General features: G+C 47.8%; 1 protein-coding gene across 1 annotated transcript in view; it reads left to right on the top strand.

Annotated features, from left to right (window-relative positions):
• CACNA1F (calcium voltage-gated channel subunit alpha1 F) overlaps window positions 1-15,537 on the top strand; it is a 63,507-nt gene extending 47,970 nt beyond the window's left edge. The window contains exons 35-46 of the mRNA XM_035140541.2: window positions 952-1,079; window positions 1,821-1,917; window positions 2,130-2,232; window positions 3,396-3,497; window positions 4,437-4,567; window positions 4,683-4,802; window positions 8,075-8,298; window positions 9,378-9,518; window positions 10,869-11,032; window positions 12,832-12,944; window positions 13,108-13,413; window positions 14,748-15,537. Coding sequence (XP_034996432.2) covers window positions 952-1,079; window positions 1,821-1,917; window positions 2,130-2,232; window positions 3,396-3,497; window positions 4,437-4,567; window positions 4,683-4,802; window positions 8,075-8,298; window positions 9,378-9,518; window positions 10,869-11,032; window positions 12,832-12,944; window positions 13,108-13,413; window positions 14,748-15,059 — 1,941 coding nt within the window. The 3' untranslated portion in view covers window positions 15,060-15,537. The remainder of the gene's footprint in view (window positions 1-951; window positions 1,080-1,820; window positions 1,918-2,129; window positions 2,233-3,395; window positions 3,498-4,436; window positions 4,568-4,682; window positions 4,803-8,074; window positions 8,299-9,377; window positions 9,519-10,868; window positions 11,033-12,831; window positions 12,945-13,107; window positions 13,414-14,747) is intronic.
• The last annotated feature ends 964 nt before the right edge of the window (window positions 15,538-16,501 follow it).

Below are 16,501 nucleotides of genomic sequence, written 5' to 3'. Positions count from 1 at the left end.
CTTGCTGATCAGAAGGTCGGTGGTTCGAATCCCTGCAATGGGGTGAGCTCCCGTTGCTTGGTCCCAGCTCCTGCCCACCTAGCAGTTCGAAAGCACATCAAAGTGCAAGTAGATAAAATAGGGACCGCTCTGGCGGGAAGGTAAACGGCGTTTCTGTGCGCTGCTCTGGTTCGCCAGAAGCAGCTTTGTCATGCTGGCCACATGACCCGGAAGCTGTCTGCGGACAAACGCTGGCTCCCTCGGCCTATAGAGCGAGATGAGCGCCGCAACCCCAGAGTCGGACACGACTGGACCTGATGGTCAGGGGCCCTTTACCTTTTTACGGGTCATCCTAACCATCTTCTGACATGAAGGTTTTCCTCACCAATCCTAAACACGTGGATTGAAGGAAATAGGCTTTGCCCATGCTCTTAGGCACTCTCCTCATAAGAACAGAAGAACCTGCTGGATCAGGCCAATGGCCCCTCTAGCTCAGCATTAGCAGATGCCTGTGGGAAACCAGGGAGCAGAACATGAGCATAAGAGCAGCCCTGTCACCTCCCGCGGCTTCAGAAGCATTGCCATCTCCAGCTACGGAGGCAGAGCATGGCCACATTGGCTAGTAGCCATTTCTCCTCTGTGAATTTGTCTAATCCTCTTTTAAAGCCATTCCATCCAGGGGAAGTGAGTCCCATAGTCTGACTGTCTGAAGAAGGACTTTCATTTATCTGTCCTGAACATGGTGCTAATTGTGCACATTCCAACATTGAGTCAAAGCCCTGAAAGCAGCTTCCATAAGAATTTATACACCCTACAACTCAAAAGACACTTACTTGGAGTAAGCCCCAGTGATCTTAATGTGACTTGATATTCAGAGGAACAGGCTGTTTGCCTCTGAGGTCTTGCTCTCCTTGTCTCTCATGGGCTCTTTGGGTGCATTCACTGACCTTCACTCCATTTCGCCTCTCCTAGATCATCAACCTCTTTGTTGCTGTCATCATGGATAATTTTGACTATCTGACCCGGGACTGGTCCATTCTGGGTCCCCATCATCTTGATGAATTCAAGAGGATCTGGTCAGAGTATGATCCAGCTGCCAAGTAAGAGACACATGTCTTTTTTCTGTAATTACTTACATGGAAATGCAATGGAATGTTCTGATCATCCAGAAATTCTGGAACTTTCCACTAGGAGCAGCAGAGAGAAGTTTTGTCCTTCTCCTGGTTTATAGCTCCATTTGCAGAGGTCCCGTGATACAATATCCTGAAATCCCAGGCAATAAGATTTTTGCTGGTGTAATTGTGTGCCACAAGGGGCACTAAACAGTGTAAGAGTACTTAGACCTGTCACTTCCTGACCCAGAGGAGCAGAGCTGGAGGAGAGCAATGGTTCTGCTTCACATAGTTCACGTAAGGAAAAGGGAGGGGTCTTTTCTAGGCCATGGCTAGTCTGCCACCACTCATTGTCTCATTGAGGGAAGCAGCACCCCACCTATCCCACAGCTCCTTACCACCCACTTGAGATGCCAATGTGGTGCAGTGGTTAGAGTGTTGGACTAGGACTTAGGAGACTAGGTTTCAAATCCCCACTTGGCCCTGAAGCTCACTGGGTGACCTTGGAGTCAGTCACAATTGCCGTGGGGATTAAATGAGGAAGGGGAGAACCGTGTACACCACCTTGAGCTCCTTAGAGAAAATAGTAAAATATAAATGCAATAAATAATAGAAGCACAGAATTCTAGAGTTGGAAGAGACCCTGAGGATCATGTAGTTCAACCCCCTGCAATGCAGGAATATACAGGGATCAAACCTGCAACTAATAAATAAGTTCTCTTCCTCCAGGGGCCGCATCAAGCACCTTGATGTAGTGACTCTACTACGCCGGATACAGCCCCCCCTGGGCTTTGGGAAACTCTGCCCCCACCGAGTAGCTTGCAAGGTAATCTGAAGGGGCCCACCTGAGTGTGACTCCTGGATTCTCACTTCCTAGGAGAAGATAGTGGTTGAGTTCTAGCACCAGAGCCCATCAGTCCTCATGGGTTCCCTTGGGGGACTTTATGAAGGGAATGAGGTGGGTGGGGCTAAAGTAGAGAGGTAGCTGGAGAGGACAGGTGACAAGGATTCTTGCTTTTAATTCACTTGTCTCTGCAGAGGCTGGTGGCTATGAACATGCCCCTCAACTCAGATGGAACTGTCACCTTCAACGCCACTCTCTTTGCCTTGGTGCGGACATCCCTCAAGATCAAAACAGAAGGTGAGGTACAAGACGACTCTCATGGCACTTGTCCTCAGTATATGCAGAACCATTACTAGCTGATGGGAAAGAACATTTTATACTCGATGTTTTTTCTCCAATCACGTAACTGGATTTATGCAAATCCACTTGCCCAGTTGCCAGTAGCAACTGCAACTCCCATCTTATGCCACACACCTAGCCGAAATACGGTACTCCTTCCCTGGAAATCCACAGAAGAGAAAGTGGAAAGTTGGAAACTTCTCTCCTTTCCTGCTAGGCTTTTGCAGGATTGTGGAAATAAATACAGTACCTTGAAAGGATCAATGTTCGCCACAAATATTGCAGGCTATTCAGCTAAGCCAAACTCTGCAGACCCTACATCCCAAATTCCAGGGCTAAGCCCCAGCATTAAAAATACGATCTGGTCCCAAGCTTCACTCCTCCTTCCCCACCTCCTGCAGCTGTCCTTTGAGTCAGGCCAGAAGGCCTTGTTTCAGCCACCTCCCGTTTCCCCTGCCCCACCTTCACCCCACTCCGCTTTGGCTTGGACCCCCACCCACCCTATGTGCACCTCTTTGTTCACAAGGCATCCCCAGTGGTGACCCTGGGCATTTGTTTATTCACTTGCTTGCTTGTTATTCATTATCTTTATATTGGGATTGCTCATCCAATCAAAATTCATATAGACAACAAAATACAAAACACAATTTTAAAAACATTTAAAAAGACATAAAAATGCAGCAAGAAACACAACTGACTAGAACTCACTGCTCATATTCCACAGAACAGCTGCCTAACCACAGAAGCAGGCAATAGGGGTGATCTGTGGAGGGCAAATGTATAGATGGAGGATGAAGAGAATCATGTAGGCAGAACTAGTTCAGTGGAACAGCCATTGCAAGGACTTGGGCTTGAGCTGCAGGGCCCCGAGGAGTCACAGGCAAACCCCAGAGTGCATTGCAAGGGCAAGGATTGGTGCCAAGGCATTACTGTAGCCCTCTAGTGCAGGAATCTAGAAGAGGGGTTTTGTTCAGATCCACCCCACAAACTTAAAGCCCATTTAAAGGGTTTGGGGAATGGTAACTCTGTTGGGCGTAAACTATACTTCCCTGGGTTTTTTGTCCGGGAGCCATGTGCTTTAAATGTATGGTGTGGTCCTCATTCTGCCTCCACTCTTGTAGGAGACCTGGATGTGGCAAATAAGGAGCTTCGTGCTGTGATCAAAAAGATCTGGAAGCGGACCAAGCCCAAAATCCTGGATGAAGTCATCCCTCCACCAGAAGGTTAGTGCCCCTTTGCCCTAGCAATTGGACTCTGTCCCATCTCCACTGCCCAGAGATAAAAACTGAACCAAGTTCCACCCAGAATCTACTCGGAGTCCCATTTTCACTGGGTGCTCTCAGGGCTGGTCCAAGCACTGAGGTAATCTCTAGGTTGCTTAGGGCATTGTTGTGTAGTAACTGGAGGTGGCATCTGCATTGCCTTCTGAGTGCCACCTTGGCAAGGTCAACAAAGGATAAAGAAAGAAAGCTTGGAAGACATGATTCTGCAGTGATACTAGGGGTTCCGGCAGCAATGACGCAAGGAGTTCAGTGGACCCAGGGGACTGGGAGAGCATTGTACCTTGGCAAGCATCCTGGGGAGTATTGAGTGTTTGCAGAGCACCAAGTGAGGGATCTACAGCAGGCACCTGGCAAAACCACATCATGCTTTAACGTGTCCTCTCCACATGCCTCCAGAGTGTCACGAGAAATGGGGAATTCAGAGGCTGTGTTGGCTTGATGGGCCCTTTCAACAACCATGGACCTTGGAGCAGTTGCCAGCCTTGCCCATTGCCAGCCCTGTTTATGAAGGATCTTGCATATACAGTATGAAGAATTTTGCAATAAAAATAATAATAATTTATTTATACCCAGCCACTCTGGGGGGAAATAAAGTCTTACTGTATTTGGTGCAAGATGGAGATCATATTTGGGGAAAATAGACCTTCAGATCTGCAGAACAGCCATGTTAATCTGTTACAGAGGAAAGAAAGCAGAGGCTCCTGTGGCACCTTCAAGATTGCCACCATAAATTAAGGTTGTACACTTTAAGATGCTGTAGGACACTGTGACCTTTAAAAACCAGCCCACCTATTCCATGGAGCTTTTGAGAAATACAGATGTTCCAAAAACGGGCCACAGATTCCTAACAAGAGTGCACTTAACATCTTCCCTTGGCAGAGGAGGAGGTCACTGTTGGAAAGTTCTATGCCACATTCCTGATCCAGGATTACTTCCGTAAATTCCGTAAGCGGAAGGAGAAAGGAATGCTTGGTCCAGATGGGTCCCCAAGCAACTCTACTGCCTTGCAGGTGAGTATCCTTGTTTTGCTGTAGGCCTCTTAGCTGGTCTAAACTAAAGAACAGAGACTGGAACATGGATACAAGGCTGGCTGATCCTGCTGCTTTGGTCTTCTTTCCCATTCAGGCTGGGTTGAAAAGTTTACAGGATCTGGGGCCTGAGATCCGCCGGGCCATGTCCTGTGACCTGGAAGAAGAGGAGGAAGCTGAGGAAACTGTGTGTGAGGAGGAAACTGTGACCTATAAGGTGAGCCTTTGGTCTAGTTTTCTCTGAGTGAGTTAACCTACATCTAGAGTGCACCACTTTGGACTGAACATATGTAGAATCATATAACTGAATGCTGCTCCATATCAAAACATTTCCTATACCTACCTGTATAAAACACATGTTAGGAAGAATGCGAAAGTAGAATTCTTCTTTCTGGACATACTAGTTTTCTACCTGTTGGGATTTCTCTTTTTAACAGAGCAGAATTCAATCATGGCAGCTCCCATGGTACAGCCCAAATATAGGTTCATCACCTCAGTGATGCCTCCTCTTTGCCTGCTAATTGAGCAGGGGAGAAAAGCAGACAGAGTATTGATTATCATGGACTACTACCATAGGGATAACTGATAACTGGGAAAGACTGGCCTGCAAGCACTCCAATTGGAGAACAGACTTTACCAAAGGTGTCATGGAATTTGAAGAAGCATGAACTTAGGGCGAAAAGGAGAAATGAGCTAAGAGGAAGGCACACTTGGCAAACCCTCACCGTGATCAACTCCTGCCTGGAAACCTATGTCTCCACTGTGGAAGGACGTGTGGATCCAGAATTGGCTTCCACTTACAGACTCACTGTTAAGACCGTTTTCGTGGAAGACAATCTTACTTGGCTACGAGTGATCGCCAAAGAGGAAGGTTACCATAGGGCCAAAAACATTGTCCACTGGAGTTCAGAAGGGACATTTCATTCCACGTTCACAGTAGTTATTATCAAATTTCAGGTTGGGAAATAATTTTCTAGAGGTGGAGCACATGGAGCAGCTCAGTGTGGAAAAATAACCACCAGGGGCCTCCTTGCCAGTTGCCAGGAAATCTATAGAAGAGGTAGATGAAGTTAGACAAAGCCTAGACAATGTGAGAAATCCACGGCCTTCCAGACATTGATGGAATGCATCCCCCATCACTCTTGTTTATTAGATCCTAATGGCTGGGGCTGGCTGCTTTAACTCAAGGCACTGCATAGTCTCTTATTTCCTCTTGGTTTTACCGTATTTTTCGCTCCATAGGACGCACCTGACCATAGGACACACCTAGTTTTTAGAGGAGGAAAACAAGGGGAAAAAATATTTTGCTTTCTTGAATTGCCCTAGGCATAGCAGCCAACTCCTAGAGACCTAGGTGCCTTTGCCCCCCCCCCCAATTAAATATTTGAGGAAGCTTCTTTTGCGAAAGGGGAAAGCGCCATTTTTTTTTAGGATCAGCTCAAAGTTGTGCAGCTTTTTTTGCAAATGGGGAAAGCGCCATTTTTAAGGATCAACTCAAAGTTGCTGAGTTTCCTTGCAAAGGGAAAAATCCTGTTTTTATGGGGTTCAACTCACAATTCTGCAACTTCTCTAGGAAAGGGACCCATTTCTACAGTTTCCAGAAAGATAATATAATCAGCCAGTCGCATGTCTCCCTCTGCAGACAACAATTGAGGCCTGGGCAAGGGGCTGGGAGGGGCCGAGAAGGGAGCTAGCTCTCTTATCTCCCTCCCCAATCTCTTGCAATCAGCTGCTGAGCGGGTTCCTTTCAAAGGGCTCATTCCCTCTTGTTAGTCTTTTGCTCATTTTTTCTTTTTTTCTTTTAAAAGCACCATCTGCCTTTAGCCCCTGGGCAATTCAGCTCTAGGGACCACACATTCGCTCCATAAGACGCACTTTGCCCCTTCGAAATCCAGCTTGCACTTCTGGGAGTTCTCGGTCCACATGCTGCTTAAGCCTGCCTTGTAGAATTTTAAGCATAACCTTACTAGCGTGTGAAATGAGCGCAATTGTGCGGTAGTTGGAGCATTCTTTGGCACTGCCATTCTTGGGATTGGGATGTAGACTGATCCTCTTCAATCCTCTCACCACTGCAGAGTTTTCCAAACTTTCTGGCATATTGAGTGTAGCACCTTAATAGCATCATCTTTTAAAATTTTAAATAGTTCAGCTGGAATATCATCACTTCCACTGGCCTTGTTATTAGCAGTGCTTTCTAAGGCCCATTTGACTTCACTCTCCAGGATGTCTGGCTCAAGGTCAGCAACCACACTACCTGGGGTGTACGAGACCTCCATATCTTTCTGGTATAATTCCTCTGTATATTCTATCCACCTCTTCTTGATGTCTTCTGGTTCTGTTAGGCCCTTTCCACTTTTATCCTTTATTATGGTAATCTTTGTACGAAATGTTCCTTTCATATCTCCAATTTTCTTGAACAGATCTCTGGTTTTTCCCATTCTGTTGTTTTCCTCGATTTCTTTGCATTGCTCGTTTAAGAAGGCCCTCTTGTCTCTCCTTGATATTTGAATTATTTTAAAATAATTTACAGAATCGTTTTATGTAAAAAGTGATGGAGAGCTACCTTCTTTCAGCTACCTTCCCAGAGAGCTTAGTATGGAATGCCAAATTGGAAATGTTTCCACTAACCAGTTCTCCGCTGCTTTTCCATGCCCTTTGTTCTGTTCTCAAATTGGAAAAGGCTGCAACTGAATCGCTGAGAGAGCAGATGTGTGTACAATATGTTGTTCCAAATTTCAGAAGAGAAGAAATTACAAAGGTTGTGAGAGATTCGGAGGAAGGAAATAAGAATTCTTTCTGCAAAGTCATAAAGTGCTCATGGCTTGTCAAGACCGACTACAGAAGCTCAGGCACTTTTGTGTCGGCAAAAACCTGTGGCCGCCCCAGCACTTCTGCAGGTGCAATGGTATTGAAAGCATGGTTGCGTATAATTGCAGCAATAGCATAAGAGAACAAATCATGATGAATGCTCAATAAAAAAAGATGTCTGGAAAGGCACAGAGGTAGGAAAATACTAGGGTTGCTCAAAGCCCAAATTCCCATTATAAATAGGAAGTTGCCTCTGGCTGGGGTAGCCAGAGAACATTAGCCTTGTTCTCAGCATGGCATCTCTCTGGCATCCCTATATCAGGGGTGGAGATTTGCACTGGAAGTCATAAAGAAAAGCCAGTTCAACTTCATATTAGAACTGCAAGTAAGGATGGTCCAGGCAGAGTAGTGAAGGGGAGAACATGGGAGGGCAGAGGAGCCTCAGGAGGGAAGAACTGGCAGAATGCAAATTTGAGGAAGAAAGAATATGCATAAGTGGTCAGGAGCTCAAGAGATGAAGGAGATCAAAGTTCACACATTCATATTTGAAATAAGCAGCCAGATTTTGTGCTTCAGACTTTCAGTGCTTCTGTAATGTGTGAAGTGATCTGAGGGCAGCAATGGACTATTCAGGAGCACTGCTGGTTTTTATGACATGCCCAGGCTTCTCTCTTCCCACAGAGCTCCGAGGCGTTATATGGCAGTGCGCCTGACCACCACGTCTCGGCTGCTTCTCCAGACGAGGAGAACAAGACTCTGATGAATGGCCTTGTGGGCTCCGGGCACCCCTCAAGCGTCAGCCTCTCCCATATGACTAATGGACCAACCCACTATGAGGAGAATGTTGGGGGCAAAGATGAACCTGCTGAACTGCCCAACATCCCCACCCGGCGCAGGTTGAGCAGGTGCTGGCTGGGATGAGGTCCTGGGCTTGCAGGGGAAGGAAGGGTGAGGTGTGGCTGAGTGGGGAGGCATGCTCCGCTACCAGGAGCAGAGAGCAGGCGTGGTGTGGTGTGGCGTGGCTGGCTGGTGCTCCCCCTGGGGGCGTGACGTGCACCCCGGGGGCGTGACACGCCGCCTGTGAGGGTGTGGTACGCGTTCTGGGGATGTGGCAGACTGCTGTGGGGGCTGGTGGGGGGGCGTGTGTCGGGGGGGCGCCGCAATGGCACCCTGCCGGAATAATGGTGCCAGGGGTGGTCCACTCCCTCCGCACTCTGTTCCTCCACGATTCCAGAGTTCCTTACTTTTTTTTTGCGTTTTAAAATTTTTATTGAAGTTTAGTCCAAAAACAAACATACCAAATTTTTAAGACAAATATTACAATAAATCCAGAAAACTTAACTCAACTGATAATTAATCTTCAAACACAAAGATAACAAAATCATTTATACTATTATTGTGATGTTGACTTCCCATCGCCTCCCGTAGTGCTTCTCATCTTTTTTTGCAAAGTACATACTTTCCTCTTCATCTTCTTATAATTTCTTTTGTACCACAATGAATCCAATCATACCCATAACTCTTATACTCTCTAATACAAGGCCGGTCATTCTATGGCTGCCATGGATAATACGTTATAATTATTTTTCTCTTGTATATATCTCCTAAACATTTTTGTGCAAACGACTGTTTGGTGGTTCCCCTTAGATTGTCTGTTAGTTGGGCCAAATTGACCATATCTGACAATTTATTTTGCCACTCATTAATGGTTGGGACAGTGTCCCCTTTCCACCTGCCCGCAATTAACAGCCGGGCGGCTGCTGAGGCATATAAAAAAATCTCCTTATACTTAACCGGTATATCCTTGTTCAGAATTCCCAACAAAAAAGCTTCTGGCTTTTTTTGAAAGTTTAGCCTAATTTTCTTTTCAATTCTTCATATACTGCATTCCAAAATTCTTTAATCATCTGACATCTCCACCACATATGCATAAAATCCCCTCTTACTTCCCCACACCTCCTTACAGCCCTCTGTACCTCTTTAGGCGGAGCTCTGATGGCGGTGGCATCCCACCTACAGTGCATGAAGAAGCCACACACACTGAAGACTACAGGGAGGACACCTCAGTTGAGCAGGGATACTATAGCCGGGAAGAGGACTCTGAGAGCCTGGCCTCCCGGGACAGGTAAGAGTCGGGTCCTGAGAAATGGACATGGCCTTATTGGCAAGTTGCCATAACAAAATGACTGCTTCCCTGTACTCCAGTTCCACATTGCTCCAGTTAACATCTCAGTGGAGGAATAATGTGCAATCATGCTCCTTCGTGCAGAAGTCAAATAGTAAAGAATCACATAATTTCCTCCATCCGTGGAACGGAACTGCATGAAGGGGCATCCAGACCCAGTGGCCACTGAGGGACAGCATAGACATTGGTGTATTTATGATATATAGGGCCCTCATTGCTGAAGGGCCACAGTATGTGGACAGTAAGTGACTGTGGCAAATCTTGACTCCAGGAATAAATTCCTCACGGTGCAAACTGAGAGTGGAACAGAGTGCCTCGGGTGGTAGTGGTGAATTTGAGGTTTTGTTGACCACCTGTCATAGTGGATTTCCTGAACTGGCAGGGGGTTGGATTTGATGGCCTTTTCAGATCCCTTCCAAGCCTTTGCTTCCTTGGGGCCGGCATGCTCACTCAATGTTGAGGCTGCAAAGAACAAGGGTTCCAGGGCCAGTAGGAATGAAGGCTGTTGTGTGGCGATGACCCTTCCCATGAAATAAGACACAAGACACACTGTATAGATTTTAATTGGGCGAAAAGGCCACAACTTTATTGGTTATGGATGTTGAGCGGTATTGGCTTAGGCATTGGAACCTAACCACTAAATCTGACTGCAACCTGTGTGTTGCAGTCTGTGAGAAGTTAACCACCAGCAAGGTGCCCCGTGATGTACATCTACTGGAACTGCCTTCTGTGGCTGCCATTGGGGTGTGCATTACGGCCCTGACCTCCGCAGGCTCAGGACAAGCTCCGCCCCCAACACCTTTATCGGAATATTTCACTACTCTCTGGGCAGATGATGACGTAATTCATGCTAATTTCCAATGCCTAACCGCCAAATCAAAGTTGTGACGAATTGCTATGAGGTAGGCGAAAAATCCCCCTTGGCTAGCCCAAGTGGGAAAAGTCCTACCAGGCCCCCTGGCCAACCAAGGCGACCAACCGAAGTCCATAGCAGCGTCAGCCTAGCCTAAAGGGTGGGTGGGCGGGTGATCCGAACAGCTGAGGGGGAAGCGGGCAAAGAGGCAGAGTTCCCGCCTCCGCTCTGTTTAAAGGGGGTGAGGCCCCGCCCCCTAATCAACCTTATTGGTCATCCCGGGCGTGACGTAGGCGGGAACTCCCTGCACGCGAGGGGCTGGGCTCTCAGCCCCATCGCGAGAGTGCAGAAGGGTACCGCCCACAACACCACCTCCGTTGGGATGCAGAAGTGGTTTTCTGTCATTGACGGATTTGTGTGCTTTCTCCCCTATGCAGGCAGGCCTGTCTTCACACTCCTCAGCCCCATCGTCGTCGTTGGGACAACGGCTATGGCGGCTCTTTGCCCCTCCCCTCCCGGCGCATCAACAATGGGATGGTTAATGGCATGCTGGACGGGAGGCAACCCAAGCGCAGGCGCCTCCTGCCTCCCACACCCACAGGTCAGGATGACAAGGGACTTTGGTTACCTGGGCAAGTGACTCTGGGAGTGAGTAAATGTATGAGGGCTGGATTGTATGGCTCCCATGGGTCATAAATACACCCCCTTTTTAAATATATGCTGCAGAGTCAAGCAGAACAGCTTTTCATAGACAGTACTTCTTCAGACTTTAGTTCAGACTTTGGTTCAAAGTTCTCCTGGGAGTGGGTGGGTAGCTTCTTGCAGATAGAAAGCTAGCAGGGAGAAGCCTTCTGTCAGAATGCAGTTATTTTATGCACTGGGAGTTTTCTTCATGAGAGGAGCATTTAAACATGCTTTTAAACAAGTTACATGCTTGATGGACCAGGGGAATGCTGTGGACATAGAGTATATGGATCAGTAAGGCTTTTGAAAAAGTCCCCCGTTATATTATTGCAAGGAAGCTGGTAAAATGTAGGCGGTGCAAGTAACTGTTAGCTGAATTTGTAGCTGGTTGACTGACCAATGCTCACTAATGGTTCCTCAGGGTGCTGCAGGGTTTGCCTTGGTACTCATCCATTTTGACTCCCAAATGCCGCAAACCGCAAAGTGAATGTTCTGGTTTGGAACATTCTTCGGAAGCCGAATGTCCGATGGGGCTTCCTCAGCTTCTGATCGGCTGCAGGAGCTTCCTGCCTTGGAAGCCGCACCTTGGTTTCCGAATGCTTTGGAGGTCAAACGGATTCCATTTGACTTCCGAGGTACCACTGTATATATGGAGAGTGTGTGTGTGTGTTGCATGACACTCCAATCTCCAAGCAGTGTGAAATTTCAGGGGTTCTCAGCACTTACCCAGGGTTCGATTTGGAATGAGGGGCAGTAGAAATATATGGTTTATTTACGCATCTATGACCTGAGCCTGTGATGGAGGGACTCACATCATACACCCCAGAAGTCTGGCTTCTCTCATAGCCACAGCCTTGGATGCAAACAGAAGCCAAGCATGTCTGTCCCTCTCTGGCTTCTGGCTTCTTCTAGCCAGATCTCACAAATCTTTTCCCTTCTCACTACCACTACCAGACAGGTGAGGGAGCAGGGAGGGGAGACCCTCTGGCACAGAGCAGCTTCCTTTCTTAATGGCCCATACTTAGGTGGCCATTACAAAGAACCTAGTCTTGCTATTCCTTGCTAGATCCAGGAATTGGAAGAGATTCAGCAATACGGACTACCCCCCCCCCGCCCCCCCAACTTACACTACCTCCCTCCAACAAGAAGACGTTTTCCCCAGATGTACAAACAAGCAACAGGCCTTTTAAACCACTATAGAGTTATTATCTCTGCTGTGTGTTTTGGTTTTTTGTTTGCTTTGCTGTCCTTTATTCTGTATACAGTCGTTAACACCCATTCCCACCACCCTTCTGAGTAATACCCCTCCCCACCCTCACTATATATAAGCGTCTGATGACTTCTGTTTCAGTGTATCTGAAGAAGTGTGCATGCACACGAAAGCTCATACCAATGACAAACCTAGCTGGTCTCTAAAGTGCTGCTGGAAGGAATTTTTTTAGTTTATTCTGTATGTTTTTGTGGCATGAGAGTTTATGTGTCTTGGTGTTTGTTTAAAAAAAACTTTTTAAAAAATATTGTGAGCCCCTCTCTGAAAACACTGGTGTGTAATACATATACACATGATACATATAAATGTATCAGATTAACAAACAGTTTGGTGGTCGGTGGGTTCAGCCAAATGCACTGGTGTGGCAGAGGGCAGCCCCCCCCCCACACTTGTGGCCTCTTATACCTTCTCTGGCCTTCCTTTCCCCACCTCCCTGCTTTTGGTAGGCCGCAAACCAGCCTTCAGCATCCAGTGCCTGCAGCGTCAAGGCAGCTGTGATGACATCCCCATCCCAGGGACCTACCACCAGAATGCGCCACCTTGCCGAGCACGTGCACAGGTAATTCTTGCACAGGGTGTGTGTGTGTGTGTGTGTGTGTGTGTGAGAGAGAGAGAGAGAGAGAGAGAGAGAGAGAGAGAGAGGGGGGGGACTTGGTATGTAGTTCTACTGTTAAGGCCATCCCATCCACTGGCCATCTCACCAGCTCCCTCCTCTGCACCAGGGCTATGGCAGCTATGACTCGTGGCACAGTGGCAGCCACTCTTCAACAGCATCCTCACAGTCGTGGGCCACACCACCTAAACGGGGCCGGTTGCTCTATGCCCCACTAATCCTGGTGGAGGAGGATGGGTTGCCCGGGCACAGCTGGGAGAAGAACAGCAACAGCCTTCCACCCATGTCGCGAGCGCGCTGGTACATGAATGAGCCTGAGCTGCCCTACCGCTCTTACGGCCAGCTGCGTGTGCCCGGCCCACTCAAGCACAGCTACAGTGACAAGCCTGGCAGCGCCGACAGCCTGGTGGAGGCGGTGAGTGCAAGGCGTACTTATCTGTCTCTGGGATGCAGCTCTTCCACTGCCCCCTCATCCCTCCTGCAAGAATAGTTTTTGTCACCCTGATTGGGATGGGTGTGGGTGAATCAGTGTTTCTCCATCTTGGGCCCCCAGCTGTTGTTGGACTACAACTCCCATCATTCTTGACCACTGATCCTACTAGCTCAGGGTGATGTAGTCCAACATAACAGCTGGGGACCCAACTTTGCGAAACACTGGTATGTATTTAAATCCTTTCATTTTCCCTTGGTTACTCAGCCTCATGCAAGTGTACCTACAACTACACATAAATACAATGTGTGTTTGTTTGCTTGTATGTGGGTGGGTGGGTGTGTTGTGCCTTCCCTCCAGCTTCTGAACCTTTCTTCCTTAAGGATATCAGCAGCCCCAGTATGGAAAGCTCCTCTGGTTTAGTCCTCTGGTATGCTGCTTAGGGCAGAAGAGATTTTATTGCTAGGAGGGTTGTATGCGTGCTGCACTGAAAATTATTTCAAATTACTTGCCAAATAAAGCCAGATTTTGCAGCCTAAAACCAAAACTGCACATCAGCTGGTCTGCATCTTTATTATGCAGAGTTCATTCTGGTTCTACTAGCAATGGCAGAATGAGAAAGAGCCAGTGCCTCACTCCCTGGCTGCCTTCTAAGGCTGTACTGGACACAGCTTTACAAGTTTTTTTTAGCATATCCCCAACACTGTGCAGGCTAAAATCAGGCATTTGCTTTTAGCAGAAATACTGTATGTGATTCTCAAATTACTGGATTTGATATCCATTCTAGTGTTTGGCTTGTGATATTAAATGTTGGAGGATGGGGAAATGAGCAACAGTTTCACCTATGAAATCCACTGGCTCTTTGGGCCCCTCACCTAGGGGGAACCCACTGGCTCTATTAAGACAGCATGCCAAGCCATGAATTGTGTTTTCCATAGTTTACAATCCAAACCATGGTTTGAACTTCCAAATATACAACAGGCTGGCCATGGTTGCTTATTTGGTTTCATAAGTGTGCTCCCACCTCCATGATGCAGCAGCCTCTTGACCCAGCGTGATAACCATAACTATGGTTTGTCAGTTCAGGAGTCATCCCAAGCCACGGTGAGCACAAACCATGGTTTTCAAGGCCACTTCAAACCATGATATCTATTTCCAGTTTGCCAACTGACTGAAAGCTAATTTACCAATTTAGACAACATTGGTAAGCTTACTTAACCATGATTTGGTGTGATGTCCAAACTGAGCTACTGACTTGGTTGGCGAGGGTGTGCTGCATAACTTTGACAAGCAGACCCCTTTCATCTTTCTTCTTCTAGGTGCTCATCTCTGAGGGTCTAGGCCTTTATGCACGGGACCCAAAGTTTGTGGCCTTCACCAAGCGGGAGATTGCTGATGCCTGCCACATGACCATTGATGAGATGGAGAGTGCTGCCACAGACCTGCTGAGTCGCAAGCTCCCTGGTAGCGAAAGCAGCGGCCGAGGTAGTGGTGCTCACGCCTTGTACAGCAGCGACGGGGAGCACAATGGAGCTGGGAACCTAGGTCCCGTTTACAGCGATGAGGAGCCCTTCCGCTCCCGTGAGGAAGAGGACTTGGGTGACGAGATGGCCTGCGTCACTTCTTATTGACCTGGAAGTGCCCCCTGGCGGGGCACAGGAATAGAATTGCTGCAGCGAGATACCTGGCACTCTGCAACCTTTGTAGTCTAAAGGCATAGGCTTGCCCCAAGCTGTGCTATGGTGGGAGTGACTGCGGAAAAGAGAGGCCAAAGGATGAGAGACAAAATGCTGCCCTCCCATTGGCTGATACAAAAACAGCCACTAGAAACGTTGTCCTACTACTTTCCTGGTTTAGGCAGTCTGCTCTTTGCTGCCCCTTCTCCAGGCTTTTGACTCCTTCCCAGTGGTCCAGAAAGAGAAAGGGAGCTCTGGATTTCTTCCTCTAAGCAAGGACTGTGGATTTTGAAGGGGGGGGTCCCTTCCCAAGGTGAATAGACAATGTCTTTTTCTATCAGAAGCAATAAAAAGATGCTATGAAAGATGCAAAGATGCTGCTGCCTCTTTATATATATATTATTTTATTCTTAGAAGACTATGTGATGCACATCAACCCAAAAGGAAGATAAGAGAGACATCTCAACATGTTTAGGATTGCTCCCCTATTTATACCCATATTGTTCAGCCATAGTATCATATCCAATATGGAAGCTGGCCTTGTCACCAGTGGCTGCTGTCATTTGATCCCATGGTGTCTTTCCACAGACGTCCATGCACTGATGGTGGTTGCCAGTCATGTTCCTTACCAGCTATGTACATAATAAATCATAGCTGCTGCCTCTTATACTGGACAGAAAGGGGGGCAATTGAAAAAGTAAGGTGTTCTTCTCCCTGAGCTTCCCACTTTTCCTTTTCTTTAACCTCTACCAACTCTTGGTAGAATAAGGTGTTTCATAAATGGGATCAAAATTTAATCCAGTATAATTTACGGGGCCCTTGGCCCTTGTTTTGTACTCACATACATGGAGAACAGGGCAGGTCCACCACCCACCATCCATCTGAATGGATAATTGAACAGGACACATTAGTGGTTTTCAGTTATATGGCTAAAGGTTGGACAGAATGCCTTTCATGAGTCACCTACCAATACAGACAGATGTTCAGGGGACTAACCACCACCACCAGTCCCCACAAGGAAATTGCACAATTCCCCTTAGCAGTGGTTTTTTGTTTTTTGCTAAACTGCTTTCCTAGGGAACAATCCTCCCATCAGCTCCATATGCAGTGCAGACAGTTTCGTGCAATCAGCAGTATAGCTAGCCGCCTGGCTGCCCAGGGCAGCAAATCCGAAGGCACCCCACCAGGAGGCGTCACGATGCACGATGCACACGTCATAACACGCAGCGCATGCGCACACAGGACGCATGCGATGCAGCAAACCCCACGAGCAAGCCGCGGAGTGAGGCAGGCGGGGCTTCTCCATGGCCACGTCGCACGGCAGTGGTGGTCGGAGATGGTCAGCCCTGTCCAGCCTGCTGCCCGGGGCGACGCCCCCGCCCCCCTATTACTAGGCC

The sequence above is a fragment of the Zootoca vivipara genome, chromosome 16 (genome assembly GCF_963506605.1).
Source record: "Zootoca vivipara chromosome 16, rZooViv1.1, whole genome shotgun sequence".
NCBI classification, from domain to species: Eukaryota; Metazoa; Chordata; class Lepidosauria; order Squamata; family Lacertidae; genus Zootoca; species Zootoca vivipara.
Note: the sequence above shows the minus strand (reverse complement) of the source record. Positions and strands in the feature narration are given on the sequence as shown.